The sequence below is a fragment of the Tenrec ecaudatus genome, chromosome 9 (genome assembly GCF_050624435.1).
Source record: "Tenrec ecaudatus isolate mTenEca1 chromosome 9, mTenEca1.hap1, whole genome shotgun sequence".
NCBI classification, from domain to species: domain Eukaryota; kingdom Metazoa; phylum Chordata; class Mammalia; order Afrosoricida; family Tenrecidae; genus Tenrec; species Tenrec ecaudatus.
In genome coordinates this window covers 63,177,655-63,199,985 of record NC_134538.1, presented here as the reverse complement: position 1 = coordinate 63,199,985, position 22,331 = coordinate 63,177,655, and the positions used below count along the sequence as shown (strand labels likewise).

Sequence of the window (22,331 nt, the reverse complement as noted above, 5' to 3'; positions counted from 1 at the left end):
CTGACATTTAAGAAAGCCACAGAAAGGAAGAGAGTACAAGTGACGAAAGAAAGGAAGAAAGGAAGAAAGAACAAGAAAGAGAGGAAGAAATGAAGCAAGCAAGCATACAGGCACATATTCCCCACCATCTCTTTCTGCTTGATTCTCGGATATGATCGCTCCAGGAGTCCAGTCCCATTAGGCACTTTCGAGTTGATAAGGAATTTCTGTCATTGATACAGTAAAAGTTATTTAATGAGCAACAACACCCAATGAGAGTCTCAGTTCAAATTTTTATTAGACAATCTTATCAGGTATAAGAGATCCTCTGACACCTGACAGACTGGGCAAACCATCATCAATAAAACTTCCTCCTTAATCCACAAGGCCAGCATCCAAATGTGAGTACTTAATTGTTAATTCCCCTTAAACATCTCTCATCCTGCAGAATCAGGTCATCTTAGTGTCACAGGCCAGCCCCCTGGTGGAAGTGGTTGAGTTAGACTGCTAATTGCAAAGTCAGCAATTTGGAAACCCCAGCCTCTCCAAGGGAGAGGTGAGACTTTTTACTCTGGTAAAGAGTTTCGGTCTCAGAAATCCACAGGGGCAATTCAGTGCTGCCTGATAGGGTCATATGAGTCAGAATGGACGCAGTGGCAATGAGTCTGGCTTCCGGTTTGAGGGCCAGAAGAGCTAGCCCTGGTGGTGCAGTGGGTTACACATTGGGCTGCTAACCACAATGTGTGCAGTTCTAACCAATCAGCTGCTCTGCAGGAGAAAGAGGAGGCTTTCAGCTGTAAAGTTTTACAGCCCTGGGAACCCACAGGGCCAGTTCTGCTCAATAAGGTCATTATCAGTCTGAATCAACTTGAAGGCAGTGAGTGAGTGTCATGGGAAATGTGCCCTATACCGACCAGGTTGATTCAAACTTTGCAAATAAAACATATTCTAATAGTTTCCTGGAGCATTTAGTGTGAAGTTGAAATTTGTATGCATATTAGAAGTAGACACATGAACTAGCCCTAGGCTTTAGTTCAGTGGCTCTTGGCTTAATGTGCAGTCTTCAGATTTTCCTACAAAGTGTAGGGATCCTTATAATTAATTTAGGAGTCTAGAAAAGTAGTAGATAGGTTTTATTGACTTCCACCTTATTTGGTAATTTCACTAGGACTTGTGGACTTTCAAGCAACTGCACAAAGGGAGTGTTTAAATTTTAAGAATGATCAAATTAGCATATAGTCAATGCTATCTTTGATTATTGGCTGTGGCTGTTTAGAAACGCTGGTTCGTACTTCCCATCGGAAAGTCTATGTGAATTATAAGGACATCAACAAATTTACTTTAGTTAAGGCGGTCTCTATATTTGAATAAATGAGTTCTCTATGTAAAAGGAGGGTTTGGTGGCTAATTAGAAGTCTCAAGTGACCAACATATGTTCAAAACACCTTCCACGTTTCCCACAAAATATTTGATGAGAACGAACATTTCAGAAGAACGTTTTTTCCCATAACTTCTTTGTACAGGCTCTAGAATGCTGGTCGTATGGTGCCCAGGCCTGGGCAACTGAATCTCATCTCTTGGCTAGGCTTTTATGAAAACAAATCTTTCCAGACTTTATCTGGAGGCTGCAGTATAGGAGTCAGAAAAAGATGATCAATTAACTGTAAGACAAGGTGTTAACGGCAGGAAGGCGGGGTGAACGGGTATTCCTTCGCCCTTCGCCTCTGGTATCTTTTCTATAAAACTTCAAGGAATAAGTTTTCCAAAGTACACGTTCTTTCTTTACGGTTTCCCCGGAGATTTGCAGTCCTGCCTCCAAACCAGGCTTTCCCAAATCCAGTGTCAGAAGGAAAGAGCTGCCTGGGACAACTTCCCAACCCAAAGCTCTGCTTCACAGCGCCCGTCATGGTATCAACACCAGGGCCAGCGGATCGTGAAGGTGCGACTCTCAGCTCGTATCCCTTGTAGTAACCGAGCAACCTTGCAGTTCCAGATTCTGGAACTGGAGCGTGCTCAACAGGTTCTCAGCACCGCGGCCCACGCAGTGACTTTCCTGGGCTCTCTGGATTGCACCTCCTCCCTCTCGGCTCCAGAGGGCGCACGTGAGGCGCCGGGAGAGCCACAGTAGGCGGAGCTCCGTGAGAGAGGGCAGAGCCCCGAGGAGAAGCCCAGCCAGCGTAGGGGCGAGGTCCGATAAGAAGGGGCGGGGCCAGACGGAGTTGCGGAGCCGGACGGGAATGCGGGGCGGGGCCGAGATAGGGGCGGGGCCGAGATAGGGGCGGGGCCGAGCCGAAGGGCGGGACGGCTGGGAGCCCGCCGACCACAGTCTGAGAACCGAGCTGGAGACTGAAGGCGCTCGGCGGCTGCTCGGACCCGCACGAGCCAGCCGGGCCGGACCGTTACCCGCCGGCAGCCCGGGACGAGGCAGGCGTCAGGAAAACCAGCGCGCCGGAGCACCATGATCCCTCTGGAGAAGCCAGGAAGCGGCGACTCTCCCCCAGCCGCTGCGTCGGGCACGGCCGTCCGGGCTCGGAGCGCGTTGCGCCGGCCGCCGCCGCCGCAGGCCCGCGGGCTGCTGAGGGAGATCTGCGCCACGGTGCGCACCGAGCCCTTTCACGACGCCTACAGCCTCAGCCCCGGCCGGGAGCTGGGCAGGTGAGAGCGGGCGAGCGGGCCCGGAGCCCCCGGCGGCGCCTCCCCGCTGGCGACGCGGGCCGGGCGGGGACGGGGCCGATAAGTTGCTGGAGCCGTCTGCGGTGTCGGCGCCGATAACGCCGTGCGGTGACTGCGCACAAACTCGGGGGCTGCCGGTCTCTGGGGCGCGCACCGCGCCGGCCCGGGACGAGCCCGCAAAGTCGGCGCCGCTGCTTCCCGGGGCGCGCGGCTGCTGCGACGGAGGGCGAGCAGGTCCCCCACGGACCGGCCCCAAAGAGGAAGGATTCGTGTCCGCGGGTTCCCGGGAACCCCGGCACCTTCCTGGACCGCCGGGTTTTAAATGGGGATCCATCGAGCCGAGCAAATAAATGGCTGTGCAAACCACCCTGCTTCTGTGGATCCCGAGTAGCAAATCTCCGGGTGGGGCGTGGGGGCGCAGAAGGCTGGAGTCAGCTTTTTAGTTGGTTTTTTGACCCTTAAACGTGAGATTTACGGCCGCCGTCTGTGACTTTAATACAATCTTCACACCCGTCGCGACAGCTTCCTTGGCGCTGGAGCTGTGTTAACTTGTGAACCGCCTTCTGCTGGCCTCATCATTTTGGTTTTGCGAGTGCTGTGCTATTTTAATTCTAAAAGGTTTCGGTCCCTGAGCCCGATGTTCCAATTGGCATCATTAAGGGCGCCTTTCTCCCTCCCTTTTCTACCCAGCTGGGCGGTAGCTGCTCACCTTAAGGTCAGCAGTTTGAAACCAGCAGCCTCACCTCGGGAGAATGATGAGGCTTTTACTCTAAAGATTTACAGTCTGGGAAACCCAGAGGGGCAGTTCCACCCTGTTCCTCTGTTTATGAACCAGAGTGGACTGTGGGGGGCAGTGAGTAGGGGACCCTGCGCTTGCCTTCTCCCTCACCCCCACCCGGGTTTACAAGTTGAAAATTATCAAAGGCTATTTGATCATTTGGCATGGCGGACGCTGCAGACCCTGTGATTCGTATGGTGCTTGGGGGCTCCAGCCCTCTGCCAGAACAGTTTGGAGAAGTGGTCAAAAACACCAGCGTTGCTTCTGACATAACCTCACACTTGCTCCTTGTACCTTTGGAAGGGGATCTCCCGCCTCACTTGTCTTCTCTACGGAGTCCGTGCGGTGACAGCCCCCGAGTCCCCTGCCCTGTTCGGAAGATGTCATGCCGGTACAGCTTGTACCACTGGACTTTAGCGTTCAGTAAACGTTAGCAGTCTTTGTAAACATCTGGCAGGGTTGCACATGTCACGGGGGAGGGGCCACTGTCATCGATGCCAACCCAGTAGCTCAGACTGCAACCGCATGTCTGGGTTTCTGAGCCTGTGGCTCTTTAGAAGAGCAGATAGCCCCGTCTTGTCCGAGAAGCAGCAGTGGGTTCGAACTGCCCACCTTGTACAACGCATAAACTGCCAGCGCCACCAAAGAAATGGGCCGGATAATTTTGACAAGAGTTCAGCTTGAGTCTTGGAGAAGGCACTGGTTAAAAATAATGGTTAAAGGGCAGCTGCTTTATAGCTTTTAAAGAAATAAAATGAAATCGTGTTTTATAGGGACATCACCTTAAAGTATCGAATTTACCCCCCTTCCCCCCAAAAATGTTAGTGAAAGCGAAAACTCCTTTCAGGAACAAGATTTTCTTCAATAAGCAAGGCACTGATTATTGCATTCTATGCACACGTTTTTGAAATATAGCTGGAAAAGCTCCAGTGTGGGGCAGTCTACTGGCCCAGCAAGATGGTCCAATTTGTGGACACTGAAGACATTTTGAAGTAACCCTGATCCCCTGATAAAGGAAAACTAAGACTACATTATTTGCTTGGATTGTTTAGATTCCTCCATATAAAGGAAAACTGGTAATACAAAGCCGAAATGATTTCAGGTAGTAAGCACTGCCTCATAGACTTTATAACAAATGATTTCATCTGAAAAATTGATTTGCCCTCTACCGGGTGTTATGGTTCTAATTCCTCCCGGAATGTTCCTTTTAATTTTTGTTTGAAACTCCATTAAAACAGTCATTTGCTTATAAGGGTCTTTGTTTTGCTTTTTATGATTGTGAGGTCATTTTAATACATATATTTCTTTACAAAAAGAATAAATCCCGAAGCATCAAACCAATGCAAATTAGATGATTACTTGATATAAGAATTCCAATGTGTAAAAAGTAAAGTTAATGTATTTTTGGCCCTCCTTCCCCCGCCCGCCCCTCATGGGATTTTAATGCAGTGTTTAAGAACCTGGGCTTTGGAGTCAGAGAGTCTGAGATTGAGTCTCGGCTCTTTATTTACTACTTAGGTGGATTTGAGGACATTACCTAACCACTGATTGCCTTGTAGAATTGTTGAGAGAATTAAATAAACATACCTCTATAGATTAAGGGTTTGCTTGGTGCAGGAGAATACTCAATACATGTAATTCATTGTGTAACTCAGTAAATGTTATTTTACATGGAACCAAAAAGCAAAAAAAGAAACAAGACAGTGGCACCTCATGAAAAGACGCAGGAATGATTTAGCCATCTCAGGGGTAGACGCTCTGTTTTGTGTTACAAGCAGTCACTGTTTAAGAGTTCCACATTTGTTATGGTGTTGACCTCACTGAGTGTTTTATGCACAGTTCCTTCTCTGGTAAGAAAACTTGCCTGACTCTACACCTGTTAACTCTGGCTGCATTTCTGACATAATGAATTAATCGCGTACTGATAGAGAACTTACAAAACTCGTATTCTATTTTTCTGATGCAAGAAGGAAAACAGAAGAGTTATTCATTTTCTTTCTTATGCAGTAACGTGGAAGGCGGTAAAGAGCTAGCTGTTCAAATACAGATTGATTTCTCTCCTGAGCAACCATTATTTTACCTTATCAGGAAAATAAAACATTCAGGAAAATTTTTAAATGGTTAGTATCGAATCCAGAGTTACGGCAGGATGTGATCATTTTAAGAAAAGTCAGGTTCTTTGCATTTTGCTAGTAGAGTCCATAGTGACCTAAATGTGGGTAAATATATGATGTAAAACATTCTTTATTGCTGAAAACTTGTGGCTTGTTATTTCTCAGGCCGGTCGCCTTTCTGAGTCAGGACGTCTGCCAATGTAAACTGCACTAATGATTGCATTACAGAGGCACTGGAGAATGACCTTGGGTTTGAGAATTGTTCAGGGTGTTGTGTTCCCTTGAGCTAACTTATTGATAAATTAGCAACAGAAAAGTGTTTTTAGAAACTGAAAACTATAATAAATTTCACTTGAAAAAGTTGCCTGGCATGTATTTTTATTAGCTGGCTCTCAACTTAAACATTTTGGCATATTTATAATTATAAGGAAGAAAAAAAGATTTTTTTTCACTTCTTAAAACAGTTTTATTGGCACACATATCATGTAATTCAATAGTTCAATCATATTAGGAGTTGCTTCATGTATTAATACTTTTATTGTGGTAAATACTAAGGTAACAAGACATTTGCTATCTCAACCGTTTTCATATGTACAGTTCAGTGTGGAAAAAAATTCTTCAGCCCTTGTAAGAGCATTTTATATTATAACATAGTTGAATGTTCCTTTGGGGGCAGAAAATGAGAGAAATATGTGTTCCCTGCTAGAATAATACTTTATCATGTTACCATGATCCCTGGTTCCCCTGTAGTCTAGGCAGTACACTACTAACTGCAAGGTTGGCAGTTCAAACCTACCAGCCTCTCCCCAAGAAAACTCTGCTCCCACAGAGATGTACAGTCTAGAAACCCCGTATAGCATGGCAGTGAGTCAGAGGGCCTGCATGGCCGTGGGTTTCCAGTTTCACCCGTGCTTTTACATGGATTACGTAAGTCTCAGCCAACGCTGCGGGACAGCCCCATTTTTCAGATGAGAAAACCAACACGAAGAGGGACTTCGGACTTGGCGAGCACTCCCATTATGTCACAGGTGGTTCACACAGAATAATCTGGAAATAAAGCCAGTTGCCCTTATCCTTTTGAGACATACGTTAATGGCTTCCAAATGAAAACAAATCCTAGCCGACCAAGCTTCAGTCTCATCCAAAGAGTAAGGCCCTGTTTTTTTTTCTCCTCAGAGCAATTGGGTTTATCAGGGAGGAGACAGGATATTATCAGAATACTAGAAAGTTCAAGTTGACAGGGCCTCAGAAATAGTCATGTTTCGATAACTTTGTGTCCTTTACCGAGACTGATGCCTTCAGGTAATAGCTTTCAAGCTTTGTACCTTACAACTCCTTAGGTATATATCATACACTAAGTTGTAGAGTGGGGAGGGAGGGGAAAAATGAGGATCTGATGTCAGGGGCTTAAGTGTCGAGCAAATGTTTTGAGAATGATGAGGGCAATGAATATACAAATGTGCTTTTCACAATTGAGATGTATGTATGGATTGTAATAAGAGTTGTATGAGCCCTTAATAAAATAATTTTTAAAAAAGAAATAAAGATCCTTTGTTAAATAATATGATTTTTGAGGACAAAGCCTATTTAAGATTTCTTGGCAGCTCTTTGCAGGAGAAATACGGGGCTTTCTACTCCCATAAAGAATTACAGTTTCAGAAGCTCATGGGTCAGATCTACCCTGTCCTATAGGATCACTATGAATCAGCATCAGCTCAGCGGCTGTGAGTTTTTTGGCAGCAAGTGTTTAGTTTGAAGAATTATATTTACAAACAGTTTCAAATAGCCTGTCATTTGGGGAGGGATAAGGAGAAAATTGGCCATTGGCCATGCAGGTGGTTTAGCAGCAGCAGTTCGCATTGGAAACATGGCTTCTACTCCAAAGTAGACACTTCATTGTTTTAATTTTGAAAAGTAGGGGCATCTAAGATTATATTAAAACCTTAGTTCAAAATATGTACAGTTAAGAATTTAAAACATTTCAGCCTTGTTGTAAAACTATAAATAAAGTTTAATACCCGACTAGCAAACCAAGTGCCATAGGAAGCAAAGTAGCTAGAGTCATTGCTCTGCCTGTTGAGATATGTAAGAAGGAACCATATACATCAAGTTCTTGTGTGCCTTCAGGTGACTCTGATAGTCCTCTTATGGAACAGGGCAGGGCTGCCCCCCCACCCCAGGGTTCCTAGGCGGGATCTCTATGGGAGCCAGTCCTCAGGGCCTTTCCCTGTCAGCATGTCTTCCCACCAGGCCCCTATACATCCAGTGGAGTTTAAGTTAGATCCCTTCTGTTCCTCTGTTCTATGATTCATGGGCACAAATCCTTATGATTTGATTATATCATCACTCTCTAGTGGGATAAAACCAGTAAAAGTAACTACTATTTACTCATAACTCATCAGCTACTGAAAGCACCATGTATTTGAGCAATTTTGTTTGATCTCAGCCTCATTTTGGAGATAGGAATCCAACCCTCAGAAAAGTCCATTTTAAATGGTCTAAAGTGTCATTTGAAGCCAGGCCTAACATTTGAAACCCTACCTGCTCCTATCATGCATTCTGATGTCTGATTTCAATAGGTTCACGGCTTTTCACACTTGGGGTCAACAAGTATATTTGCTCTTGCTTACCTTGAAGGCAGACAGAAGCCATTCTAGGTCCCATTGAATGGAACTTTTCATTCAAGGCATTCCCCCAGTGTTATTAAGGAAATGTTTACACTCATGAAGAATTATGTTAGATTGTGGAAGTTATTCCCAAATGTAACAAAGTCAGTCACTGTTCCTATTATAGGCAAAATGGCATGCTGCAGGTAAAGACTAATATAACAGGGAAAGATATTACGGGGAAAATTGCATTTGAGCAGAGTCTTTAAGAATGGATGGGGGGGACTGGGATTAGAAAAAAAAAAAAGAATGGATGGAATTTCAGTAGTGGTGATTGAAGACAGTTGCCCAGCCATTGGCAGTAAAGCAAACGAGACGCAGAGGTTAGAAGAAAATTCAGTGAGAGAATAACAAAGTCACCCAGGGTGGCTAAAATACTAAATTTATGAGGAAAGGTTAAGTTACCATAAAATTTTATTGAAAAAAATACCAATGCCAGTACATGTGCTTCAGATTTGACTGGCGGATTTCCGGTGTGGTTCTGGTGAGCCATACAAAAAGGGGTTGAGAAAACTTAAGAGTCTGAGGAACAATAATTAGGAAAAGGAAGAGGCAGTGACACTTAATAGATCATGATGTTTGAAACTCCACTGGCATAGAGTCGATTCCAACCCATAGTGATCCCATATAGGATTACTGAGGCTATAAATCTTTATGGGAGCAGAAAGCCTCAACTTTCTCCTGTGGAACTGGGCTGGCAGATTTGAACTGCTAACCTTGTGGTTAGCTGCCTAACTGCATAACCTATCATACCAGGTTTCCTTAACACACCATGATACCAAACCAAACTCACTGCCATGGAGTTGATTCTGACTCATAGCAAGTCTATAGGACCAGGTAGAGCTGCCCCGCAGTCTATAGACTCCAATTCTATGCAGGTAGCAAGCTTTGTCTTTCTTCCCCGGAGCAGTTGGTGGCTTCAATATGTAACCACTGTGGCGCCAGGGCACCTGAAACAGACCACAGTGACAGTTATCTGTCTATCAGTTATCTGACAGACTGAATGTGGAAGTAAATGGGTCTGCTCAGTACCCCTTAGTGAATGGCACAGAATGTGACCCAACACATTGAATTTATAGGCTTAGGCATGTAATGAAAATATGCCTCTAGTAATAGAAAAGACTACCTTACAATTAGAAGACATTTGGGCATTTGGCATTAGGTTAAAAAACGATAGGACCTCTAAGCTGTCTTCCAACTTAAGGACTCAGTGGGTCTTTTGTGAGTGATCACTGTCACAACTTAATGGTATGTCTGAATAACACTGTATTGAGCACAAGCCATGTGGCAAGTGGCTGACTTAGCAATTGCCGTGTACCATGCACATTAATTCTCCCAATAACCCCGAGTAGACGCCGTTTGTGTTATTTTACAGATAAGGATAGTAAAGCTTAATGTGGTTAATAAATTGCCCAAGGCTACGTGTCAAGTAAGCCAAAGAGCCACTTACAGGATTCAGGTCCACATCTGTCATGATTTCAGAGCCCAATTTAATTTGTTCAGCTTAATTTCAAATTCAACCCTTGATCAATACACTATACTGATTCCTGTGTTTCCCTCGTTGGGAGCCTAATGGGGCTGCCAACCACAAGATCAGCAATTTGAAGTCACCAGCTGCTCCGTGGGTGAAGGATGAGATTTTCTACTCTTGTGAAGAGGTAACATCTGGGAAACCCAAAAGCTTCAGTTCTTCCCTGTCCTAACAGATCAATATGCGTCAGAATCAACTCTGTAGCAGTGCATTCGGAATTTGTATTAAAATAATACAGTATATAATAATATATCTATAAGAAAATTAGAGATTCATAGTTGATTTTATTGTTGAAATGGGATCATAAATGAGAACAACTTTTATCTTTTTTGGAAGATAATCTTGTTTTTTCAAGTAAATGAATAATAATAAAATTCATTATATTAGGAACTCTGTTAACCTATTTTCTAGTAAGAAGCCAAATGAATTTTATAAATGCAAAATGGTTTTTATACATTTTAAAATATATCTCCAAATTCACTACTATTGAGTCAGTTCCAACTCATAGCCACTCGATAGGACAGGGTAGAACTGCCTGCCCTATGGGTTTCTGACTTTGAAACTCCTTTCCAGAAGAAAGCCTGACTTTCTCCCATGAAGGGGCTGGTAGATTCAAACTGCTAACCTTGCTGTTAGCAGCCCAGTGCATGACCACTACTGAACACTGAGCACCAGCAAGTGAAACAAAGGAGTCAGGTAGTGCATTGATCGAGGGTCTGGAACTTAAGACGGAGGTGGGCTTGTGTCCTGTAAGAGGCACTGCACAGTTAGCAGCCCCACGTTGAACTTACTACAGCACTAGGGTTGTCATGTATTTATGCAGAACTACAAACTATATTAACTTTAATATAGTTATTTTTCTATTTCAGAAGAGTAAACATTTCGATTTCTAAATAGCAGGTGGCTCCTATATAACCTTCTACGTGGTTTTTCTACTTTTGTGATGAAATGTGATCTAAATATAAATCTCCACCAATGGGCAGTCAGACATTTTATTAAGATTTACCCTCTCTGGAAAGCCATGAAATTTAACAATGAATATTTTTATTTTATTCTAGGGGGAAATTTGCAGTGGTGAGGAAATGTATAAAGAAAGACTCTGGAAAAGAATTTGCTGCAAAGTTCATGAGAAAAAGAAGAAAAGGCCAAGATTGTCGGATGGAAATAATTCATGAGATTGCTGTTCTTGAACTAGCACAGGACAATCCTTGGGTCATTAATTTACATGAAGTCTATGAAACGCCATCAGAAATGATCTTAGTTCTGGAATAGTAAGTATACTTTTCAACTCAGTTCAACTTTGACAGTCTGTGAGCAGCCGTAGGCTCAAATTGAGCAGCAACTGTGCAGACGGTACAGAACCAGGCAGGGTCTTGTTCTGTTGTCCATAGAGTCCCTGTGCGTCAGAACTGACGTGATGCCCCTAACAACAGCTTAGTCCCTTCACAGGTTGCGAAGTAAGTAGCTATCAAACAGCCAATATCTGTAGCAGAACCTCGGGGAAGTGGTTTGCCATCAGCTTTCCCCCAAAGGTTGTCGTTTGGAACCCAACCAGTGACACTCCACAGACACGACAAACTGCCTCTCTCAAGGGTGTTGTCGTTGAGTCAGTTCAAACCCAGATGTTCCTGGTAGAACTGCTTCATCGCCCTTGAGTCATAGACTGACTCAACAGTAACTGACAAAATGTAGAGCACAGAATACAGACCATCCTTTTGCATTAAGAACATTTTTTTTCCATCCATACTTCCACTACCAGGGGAAAAGATGGATAGATTTGATTGTTAAAAATCCTAGTACATAAAACAAAATGAAAAGATAAACTCAAATAAAAACACACCTAATATACATTCAGTCAAAAATGATTAAAGTGTCTTTAATACCTTTGGAGTAAGTCAAGAGGCATTGTTTCTAGGGTTCTGGTTCAGACATAGCACAGATTTATTCCAAACGAAACATGTTTAAACATGTCTGCATGATCAGTGAATAGCTACAGACAAGTTCTGAGTAACACTTGTTCTAGTCTCGTTAGGGTCCCATAAAACAGTGCCTTCCAAGTCTTGACCAGGTAAAGTCAAGGTAGAATGGTCAGCTCAGAGGATATGGAGACTGTCTTTTGGGACCCCAAGGGGGTCATAAGTTGGATAGATTTTCTCAAAGGGCACAGGGTGACCACAGGAACGGAGCTTATTATGAAGAAGTTTTAAGAAAACGGAAAGCTGCGGTGGTGAGGAAAAGGCTAGGAAAACTGTCCAAGAAATTTTCCCATCACAACAATGCTCCTGCTCATCTTTAAGGGTAGCGAGAACCGCCTTATGAGAATGTCTTTGGACATTTCGTTCACAGCACTCAAAGAATGTTGAAAAGGATCCCAATCTGAGTCGCTGGGGAATCTAAGCTACCACTTTGATGTGGTGTCCCAAATGACAGAGCAGTGGGGTCTGCAGGGAAGGGGGAGACAGATGGGAGCACCGCTCTTGGAAGTCAGTAGACCTTGATGGTGCATCGCTTCATTTCTTGATATTTTCGTTGAATAAAATGTTTCTGTATTTGTAGTAATACTTTTTGACTTTCAGATCTAGACAAAAGATTTTTCAAAATGGTCATAAATATGAATAAAAATTTTTACAGGCACATACATAAATGTAAATGACTAGAGTCTTACCATTTTTGTAATACAAATAAAAACTAAGGTGCCATTTCCCTTTGTATGATGGTGAACCTTACAAAGGTGATATGTATTGGTCAAACCATCTCATTTAGTCTACAGTTGGGAATATTAATTGCTTTCCCTTTTCTGTGCAGCAGTTCAGTTGTGGTTGCTGTTAGCGGCCACTGGGCTGATTCTGACTTGCAGTGGCCCCAGTGTGCCCCATTGGCCTTTCTAGGTGGGTTCAAATCACCAACCTTTCCTAAGCTTTTGTGCCAATTCAAAAGATTTTGCAATTCAAAAGACTTTGTTTAAAAACCTCTTTAACCAGCCATTTCCCTCAGATAAAATGTTTCACAAGTAAATAATCAGGCAGTTGTGTAACAATGTGTTACAAAGATGTTCATTGTAGCAGTTTTTGTATAGTAAGAAAGTAGAAATAGTTAAATATTTAGTGGATTACTATGTAATTACTAAAAAATAAGGTCGATAAATATATATTGACATAGAAATATGTTTTTTAATTCCATTAAATAAGAGAGCATGTTAAAAACATAGTATTCTCTTATTTTTACTTAAAACTTAATGTAATGTAGAGTTAAAGCAGTAAAAGTCTAGATGACTAATATTCTGTCTTCCATGTGATAATGTTATCAAAAGGCACTGTAGATAATATCCAAGAGCGTGGTGTTCATACATTTTAATTCAGTAACTTCATTTATAGAGATTCCTTATAAAAATTATAAAATGTGAACAGTGCTATGGACAAAAGTGTTTGCTACAGTTTCAAATATTTTTAATAGAGAAATACCCCCCCAAAATAGTAGTATGGTTAAGCAATACTAATATAGGTGATTGATACTTCAATAAAGCCTTTTTTTTAGTTGGTTTAACAATCTCCTATATAGCCAACTGACTAGTTTGTTTTGTAGAGGTTTAAGGTGGGTTTAGACCTTGATCTAGACAGGCCCTCTGACATGTTCCTCTGACCAAAAGCTCTTCCTTGTCCGTTCTCACAAAACCTGCTCTCCAGCCTTCAACACTGGACTCTTCTCCATTCTTCTGGTCTTCCAGCCAGCTCCCCACTTTATTTCTATCTTTTTCTTTATTCTTTAGTAGCCATTTTAAAACTTCTCCTGCCAGCAGCTCCCAGTATTTCAATCCTCCTTTTGGCCTGCCTCTGCAGCTCCTTTTGCTATCGGAACCCTAAAATGCATGTAGTATATTCCTACTACTGCACATTCTTGAAAGGATTTACAATTTTTGATCAACTTCTTAATAACAGTAAGTGCTCTACTCTCAGCATAGTAATTATTTAATCTCTCACCACTTCCTTTTGACACCTCCCCCTCTGCACTAGAAGCTCATGGAAACTTCTCCCACATCCTGTTGCCTGCTTCCCAACCGTTAGGTCCTTTTCTCCCCTTTGAGCCATTATACCCACTACCCCGTCTTATGTCCTTCCCTCTTCACTGCTCATCAGCTTCCCTTCTGTCCTAGAGGAAGACGTTCCCTACTCATTTCCAAAGCAAAGATCTTTTATTTTGCTCCTTAACTTTCTTCTTTCAGAACATGTGCTCTGCCTTTTTTTTTTTTTGTCCCCCAGTATCGATACTCTCTCAGAGTTTCAACCCCTCTCAAAATGGTTTTTAGGACTGTTGTTGACAATGGGTTTGGTTTTTTGGGTAATATCCTAAAATTCCTTTTTCTCAGTTCTGGGTCTTAAACCATTGCCTTGTCTTTCTCTTTCCTTTCCTGTTATATCCCTAAAAGAATAGTCTGACTTTATAGCTTTCCTCAACTTCCAGTCAATTGAGGACTACTCCATGGATCCAATCATCTGTTCATTCCCTTTTCAATTGACCACCATTTGTTCTCTGAAATTTTTAAGAGGCCATTGGCCTACTAACCAAAATCAGTAATCTCATTTTAATAGTCACTCTACTTCTTAACTATCTATATGCACTTAAAATTACACCTCCTCCTTAAAAATATGTTCTTCCCCCGTTGACATCTCCCTTTAACCCCTTTCCTGTTGTCCGCCCCCCAGGGAAAGATAAGACAAAAATAATAATTTATAAATTATCAATGGCTCATGAGGGGAGGGGGGGGCAGGGAGGGAGGGGATAAAAAGAGGACCTGATGCCAAGGGCTTAAGTGGAGAGGAAATGCTTTGAAAATGATGAGGGCAATGAATGTACAGATGTGCTTTACATAATTGATGTATGTATGGATTGTGATAAGAGGTGTATGAGCCCCTAATAAAACATTTAAATAAATAAATCAGGGAAAAAATATGTTCTTCGACATTCAAAATATTTTCTCCCAATTTCTCTGTTCTTCTATTGTATAACTAAGTGTTCTAGAGTTCCCTTAGCATTTCTATGATCATTTTACATTTACTTTGGATGATAACAATCTACTTTTACAGCTTAAGCTATTATTTACATGCTGATCCCAAATTTTTGTCTCCAACCCCAGCTCCTCACCTAAGCTCCAGTTGTTAGTTCGGCTGTCTGCTCCATGAACCTGCATGCACGACGCATGCTTCCGCATCACATGTGTGAAGTCCCGTTGCTCTTGGAGTGCCTGCTCTTCTTTTGTTTCCCATTACCAGTGGAATCCCATGTAGTGACTCAAGCTGGAAGCTTTGACTCTCTTCATGTCCTCAAAGCGCATGGATAGCACGTTAGCCAGTCTTTTATATACTGTGCCTCTAACACTTCTTTCCCACCTCAACACACATTTTGGTACTTGCTGTTTCTCTTCTGTATTGGGCTTCATTCGCTCTCTCCCAGCAGCTTCCTCACCAGTCAGCCTCAGGCTCTGTTCCAAAGCTAGCTTATAGATGCGATTCTCTGATTCCCTTGCTTAAAACCTTAAATGGCATCTGTCGCTTTGATGCTTGTGTTGCCACCCCCCATCCCCAGTATCAGTATGATTTGGCAGTAGAAATTGTTCTCTTTTTAGTTTGAGGAGGAAGTCTTAGAGATATACTTCAGACACTCAGCTATCAAAATTCTCAGGTACATCTGTAGATTGTTGTTATGGAAACTGGCAGCGTATGATCACTATATCAGTTACTTGTTCCACATACATTAAGCACTTGCCATGTGCAGTGAATGCAAATGCGTGCAGGTAATATAAAAGCGAAAATAACCTAGTCTCTGCCTTCCAGGTGTTAAGTCTAATGCTAGTACTGCGTAATATACGTGGCTGCAGCGGTGTTTTACTTCTTACGAGAAAGTCTCATTAGCTGCTGTGGGCGGAGAGCAGTAAAAGGCACAGAGTAGTAAGCATCTACTGCGTGCTAGGTGCGTGCAGGTAGTTCCCGATTTGGGATGTTCTTGTGTTATGGGGAACCACACACCCATCTGTGCTTAGGCCGGTTGTGCACACTGGGTTGCAGCACAAACTTTGCTGGTGTTTATCTTTCTCAGATCTTTGAAGACCTCACTTGTTAAAGATATTGATAACAACAGCAGGCATAGGAATGAAAATTTAAAAGAAAAAAATGGTATTTATACTTCAGAACCGACAAACACCAGAATAGTTGACATTTAACCTTGATGTTCATTGAGACTCCTTGTAAATTTTAGAACAAGATTTTTTATATGAAAAAAAGCTCAGAGAAACTATCAACCTCAGATTACACAGCAAGTAGCTGAGCCAGGATTCAATTCAGGAGTGTATGATTCTCAAGCCTCTGCTTTTATATAAACGCTGTGCTGTTTGCCCCTTGCTAGCAGGCTTGGGCATGCTTCCTAGGAAGAGGAGACGTACTAGTTCATAGCTTGTCAGGGCTTCACTGGGGAGTTTCCCTTTGTTTTGATATTATGCTATGCTGTCTGTGTGACTTCTATTTTACCTAGTGTTTGTCCAACTGCAAATCCTGTATTCAGGACATTCTTCTCCAGCACTTAAAGATCTTTTGTTGTCTTCCACCTCACACTGTTCATGACAAGATGTCTATTATCATTCGAACTTTGGTTTCCCTGTCAATGTGTCTTATCACTGGTTTTCAGCAGTTAGATTTTTATGTACCTTTTGTAGTTTTTGTTTGTTTTTTTGCTTAGTCTATTTTGGATTCACTGAGCTTCTTACATCTTTAAGCTTAGAGTTTTTATCAGATCTGGATATAATTTTTCCAACGTTTGCTCTCCTCTGCTCTGCTTTTCTTCTCTCCTTACTCCAGTTGCCGTCTTTTAAACTGCTTGGTGCTGTCCCTCACGTTGACAAGGTCTGTCTCTTTGGCTTAGTCTTTTCTGTTCTTCTCTATTTCAGAGTGGACGGTTTCTCTGTTTCCTGTTGCAGTTAATGGATTTTCCTGTCCAACTAATGAATGTATTCCACTTAGTCTATCCAGACTCTCCATTTCTCTTCTCATTCTATTCACATTTTACTTTAAATCCTAGAGCAGATTTCTAATAGCTGTTTTAACATCAGTATTTGCCAGTCACGTCGATCATCTCTGGTACTATGAATGATCTTCCTATTGGTTTGGGCTTACAATTTGTGGCATTTCAGGTGATGAGTCATTTTGATAGGTTGGCAAACATTTTGAATGCAACAGTTTTGTGTAGAACAGGGTGCTTCAGAGAAACAGAACCAATAGAAGAGGGTAGGGGAGTGGGAGACTGCATTATTATAAAGGAATTGGCTCACAGTTCTGGGGACTGTTAGGTCTGAAATGTATCGGTCAAGCCAGCTCCTGGAAATGGGCGCGAGCAGAGGCTGCATTCTCATAGGGCGGCCAGCAGGCTGGAACAGCAAACAGGATTTCTCTGTTACTCTTTTGAGGCAATATTGCTTCTTCTGGATATCCTTCCCTGTCTTTTCTTTTTTTTAATTAAATACCTTTATTGGGGGCCCTTACATCTCTTATCACAATCGCTACATTCATCCATTGTGTCATACACATTTGCACATATGCTGCCATCATTTTCAAAGCATTTTCTTTCTACTTGAGCCCTTGCTATCAGCTCTTCATTTCCCCTCCCTCCCCCACCCTTCCTCCCTCATGAAATCTTGATAAGTTATAGATTATTATTTTCATATCTTACATTGTCCTCTGTCACTTTTCACTCACTTTTCTGTTGTTTGTCCCCCAGGGAGGGGGTTTTATGTCGATCCTTGTGATCGGTTACCCCTTTCTCCCCACCACCTCCCGTAATTCTCCTGGTATCTCTGTTCTCATTGTTGACCCTGAGGGGTTTATCTATCCTGGATTCCCTGTGTTGCTGCCTCTTATCTGTAACAGTGTGCATACTCTAGTCTAATCTGATTTGTAAGGTAGATTTGAGGTCATGATAGTTGGGGGAAGGAAGCATTAAAGAACTATAGGAGAGTTGTGTGTTTCATCCGTGCTATACTGTACCCTGACTGGCTCGTCTCTTCCTTGTGACCCCTCTGTGAGGGGATGTTCAATAGTCTACAGATGGTCTTTGGGTCTCCACTCCATGCCCACTCCCCCACATTTAGATTGGGTATGATTTTGTTATGGGTCTTAGATGCCTGATACCTGATCCCATCAACACCTCATGATCACATGGGCTGGTGTGCTTCTTCCATGTGGGCTTTGTTGCTTCTCAGCTAGATGGCCACATTTTTTATCTTCAACCCTTTAAGATCCCAGACATTATATCTTTTGATAGCTGGGCACCATCAGCTTTCTTCACCACATTTGCTTATATATCCATTTTGTCTTCAGTGATCATGTCGGGAAGGTGAGCATCACAGAATGCTGGTTTATTAGAACAAAGTATTCTTGTGTTGAGGGAGTGCTTGAGTCAAGGCCCAGTGTCCATCTACAACCTTAATTCTTAACATATAGATATGAGTACATAGATATATTCCCCTCTCGTTATATATAAATGCATTTGCATATGTACATACCTTTCTTGCACTTGTGGCTTCAAATAATTGGATGAGGCCCATGCACCTCATCAAGAGTAATCTGGGAAAGACCTCAGCAATTTCTGGAAGTGTTTGATCGAACATCAGCTAGATGCCATCTCTTAGCCACGTTGACATAAAATTAACCACCATGAGTAGTTACACATTGGGCTGCTAATGGCAAGGTCAGAGTTTGAAACCAATCGCTGTTCTGGACCCACCCCGGTCCTGTGGGGTCACTATTAGTTAGAATCAACTTGATGGCAGTGAGTGTTAAAGAGTGGCAACATTTATTTTGGCACCTGTGGATAAGCGGAGTTAGGACAGGCTAAAACTAGTCTCACTTTAATTCTACAGGCCTGACCATTAAAGGTGGGGTAGGGGTGGGTGGGGTCTACTGATAGCTGTAGATGTTCGGCATAGTTTCTCTACTTTGGGTGAACAGAATTTAAATGTGTCTTCTGGGAATTGCTCAGTTCATATTGCCCTTGCAGTTATTCTTGGCCTGACTTAATAAAGGTTCACAGAATATGCCCATGTTAGTGTTTCCGCCTAAGCCTCCAGGATCTCTGCACCGCTCTTGCTGTGTGTGTGTGTGTGGCTCCAAACGGCCCTGTACTCTTCCTACAAACCTCAGCTGCTTTAGCCTTGCTCATCCCAAGTGGTCAACTCACTCTCACAAGGCTGCCAAATGCTGCTGATAGCTCACTTGCATCGCCGTGGTGGGGGAAAAAAAATCCTGGGCAAAGCATTCCTGGCCTTTTTCTCACCAACGTGATTTTCCACTCTCTTAAAACTTCATCCTCCTGGCCGGTGTGCTTCTTCCATGTGGGCTTATTTGCTTCTGAGCTAGATGGCCGCTTGTTCACCTTCAAGCCTTTAAGACCCCAGACACTATCTCTTTTGATAGCCGGGCACCATCAGCTTTCTTCACCACATTTGCTTATGCACCCATTTGACTGGCCAGTGTGATCACGAGGTGCCCAAGGGACCAGGTATAAGGCATCATGCAAAAAAAAAAAAAGATATAAGTGTGTGTATGTATGTGTATATGTATATATGTATGTGTATATATGTATATATATCATATTAAATGAAGGGGGAAGTGCAGAGTGGAGACCCAAGGCCCAAGTGTCGGCCAATGGAGATCCCCTCATAGAGGGGTTTAGGAGAGGAGATGGGTTAATTAGGGTGTGAGGTAGTATCGATGAAGAACACAGCTTTTACCCAGATCCTGGATGCTTCCTCCCCCCAACTACCATGATCCGAATTCTACCTTGCAGGGCTGGATAGGACAGAGGCTGTACACTGGTACATATGAGGGCTGGAGGTACAGGGAATCCAGGGTGGATGATACCTTCAGGACCAAGGGTGTGAGGGACGATGCGGGGAGAGTGGAGGGTGAGTGGGTTGGAAAGGGGGAACTGATTATAAGGATCCACATGTGACCTCTTCCTTGGGAGAGGGACAGCAGGGAAAGGGGGAAGGGAGACTCCGGATAGGGCAAGATATGACAAAATAACGATGTATAAATTACCAAGGGCACATGAGGGAGGGGGGAATGGGGAGGGAGGGGGGGGGAAAGAGGACCTGATGCAAGGGGCTTAAGTGGAGAGCAAATGCCTTGAGAATGATTGGGGCAGGGAATGTATGGATGTGCTTTATACAATTGATGTATGTATATGTATGGATTGTGGTAAGAGTTGTTTGAGTCCCTAATAAAATGTAAAAGAAGAAAAGAGAAAAAAATGATTAGGGCAAAGACTGTACAGATGTGCTTTATACAATTGATGTATGTATATGTATGAACTGTGAAAAGAATTGTATCAGCCCCAATAAATTGTTAAAAAAAAAAAAAACTTCATCCTCCTAAGCCTTCATGATCATCCTTTGTCATTTAAGAAACTCTATCTCAAGAAGTCCCCAAAAGCAGTCACCCAAACCTGCTGAGCTGACCTCTCTTGCCTTGTATGTAACTGGCCTGGCAGATCCCCTACAGTTTTGATTGGACCATGCTCTCAATCAGATTTGTTCATCGAAGGCTTGTCTTTAATTATGATCCATTCCATAACATCATCTTCATTAGCATCAATCTTACTTAAAAGGCTGATGGACAGATTGGTCAAGATGTTCACTTAGAATTGAAAATGCCAAATCATGTGCAATCCCAACTTCATTCGCTCTGAGGTCAGTGGTAATTCCATGGTCACCTTCTCCCAGCTCGTGAACTTTAGCTGTTGTTTCATCAGTCTTTTGAGGTTGGCGGTCTTCTTTTCTTTGCTCACATTTGCGGTCTTCTCACCCTTCCTTCAAGTAATTGATCCTTTGAAACTGTTGTGTTATGGGGTATTACAAATTTGATAGTAACCCTGACCTCACAATGGTGTGCTTTTCTCCATGGCACGGGAGATGTATTTTTTTAAGTATCCTAGTGAGACCGAGACAAATGCATTACTGAGAGACTGTGTCTGAGCCACGTACTGATCTCAGAGACATGTTTAAACACTTTTTAAAAAATAAGCCCATGTGTGTATGAATTGAGTCCTAATACTAGAACCTTTTTACTTAATGCCACTTTTTGTAATTCTTCTTTCTACCCGAAGTACAATGTCTAACACATTTGATCAGTGTTTGTTGAATTTTAATATCAACTTAATGGAGGCAAGCCAGTACTTTCAAAAACACAAACTTTTAAGATATTCCCTTTGTGATTTGTTTTAAATGTATAATTTTGACTGAAGGGAAATACAAATTGAAAAGATAATTTTTCTCTTGTTGGTATGATTTAAGTCGGGGGGTGGGGTGGGGGAGGCAACAACAATAGACAAACTAAACTGAGAGGATTTGGCCAGAGAGTGAAAGAAAATTAAATACTGCTCTTTTGGTAAACAATTTAGTTGTATCTATTAGTGGCTCTGTCGGGTAAGAATTGGGCTGGTAACCACAAAACTGTAAGGTCAGTGGTTCAAATTCACCAGTTACCCCTTGGAACAAAGATGAGGTCATCTGCTTCCATGAAGATAGACAGCCTCAGAAACCCTATGTAAGGGCCCTTTGAGTTGCAATAGACTTGATGGCAGTGGGGTTTGGTTTTGTTAATATATTAAATGTATTCTTCCTTCTAGCAGTTCCATTCCAGGTATCCACCTGTGAGAACTCTTGGTCCCTGGGCTAACACACACGAATGTGCCTCCTTCACAGCATTGTTCATAATAGTGAATAATTAGACCAAACATAATGTCCCCCAACGGGGAATAATTAAATAATTGTGATATATTTGTTCACTGAACGACGGCAGGAGTTAGAATTAATGAAGTAAATAGATAGATGTATAAAACTTTCATGGAAAGACTCTAAGACAGTTGAAAACCTTCCTAATGCCACGCCCCTTTAGTACAGTTGCTCATGTTGTGGTGACCCCCCAACCATAAAATTATTTTTGTTGGGGAAAAAATGAGGAGCTGATGCCAGGGGCTTAAGTGGAAAGCAAATGTTTTGAGAATGATGAGGGCAATGAATGTACAAATATGCTTTACACAATTGATGTATGGATTGTGATAAGAGTTGTATGAGCCCCTAAAAAATGATTTTTTAAGTATTTTTGTTGCTACCTCATAACTAATGTTGCTACTGTTGTGAATCAGGCGATCCCTGTGAAAGGGTCATTTGACCTCCAAAGGGGTCCTCACCCACTGGTTGAGAACTGCTGCTCTAAGAGGTGTTGTGGGCAGCAAGTCGATTCTGACATAGGACCTTGTTGAACAGACTGTAACCTTATAGAACAGGTCCTCACATCTTTTCTCCCATGGAGCCTCTGGTGAGTTCAAACCATCGACCTTTTGTTAAAAGCCAAGGGCTTACTCCTTGTCCCACCAGGGCTCCCTAGGAATATTCAGAAGAAAGTTGTAGACTAGCACAAATCACATATTACATTTTTCCACCCCCTTAATCCAGAAAATTAATATTTGAAACAGAAAGCTCTGGAAGGGTGTAGTACACCAAAGTAACAGTAGAGTCAACGATTGGCCTTTTCCAAGTAGAACAA

General features: G+C 42.5%; 1 protein-coding gene across 1 annotated transcript in view; it reads left to right on the top strand.

Annotated features, from left to right (window-relative positions):
- The first annotated feature begins 2,296 nt into the window (after positions 1–2,296).
- Positions 2,297–22,331, top strand: part of STK17A (serine/threonine kinase 17a) — a 44,813-nt gene continuing 24,778 nt past the window's right edge. The window contains exons 1-2 of the mRNA XM_075558162.1: positions 2,297–2,634; positions 10,800–11,012. Coding sequence (XP_075414277.1) covers positions 2,438–2,634; positions 10,800–11,012 — 410 coding nt within the window. The 5' untranslated portion in view covers positions 2,297–2,437. The remainder of the gene's footprint in view (positions 2,635–10,799; positions 11,013–22,331) is intronic.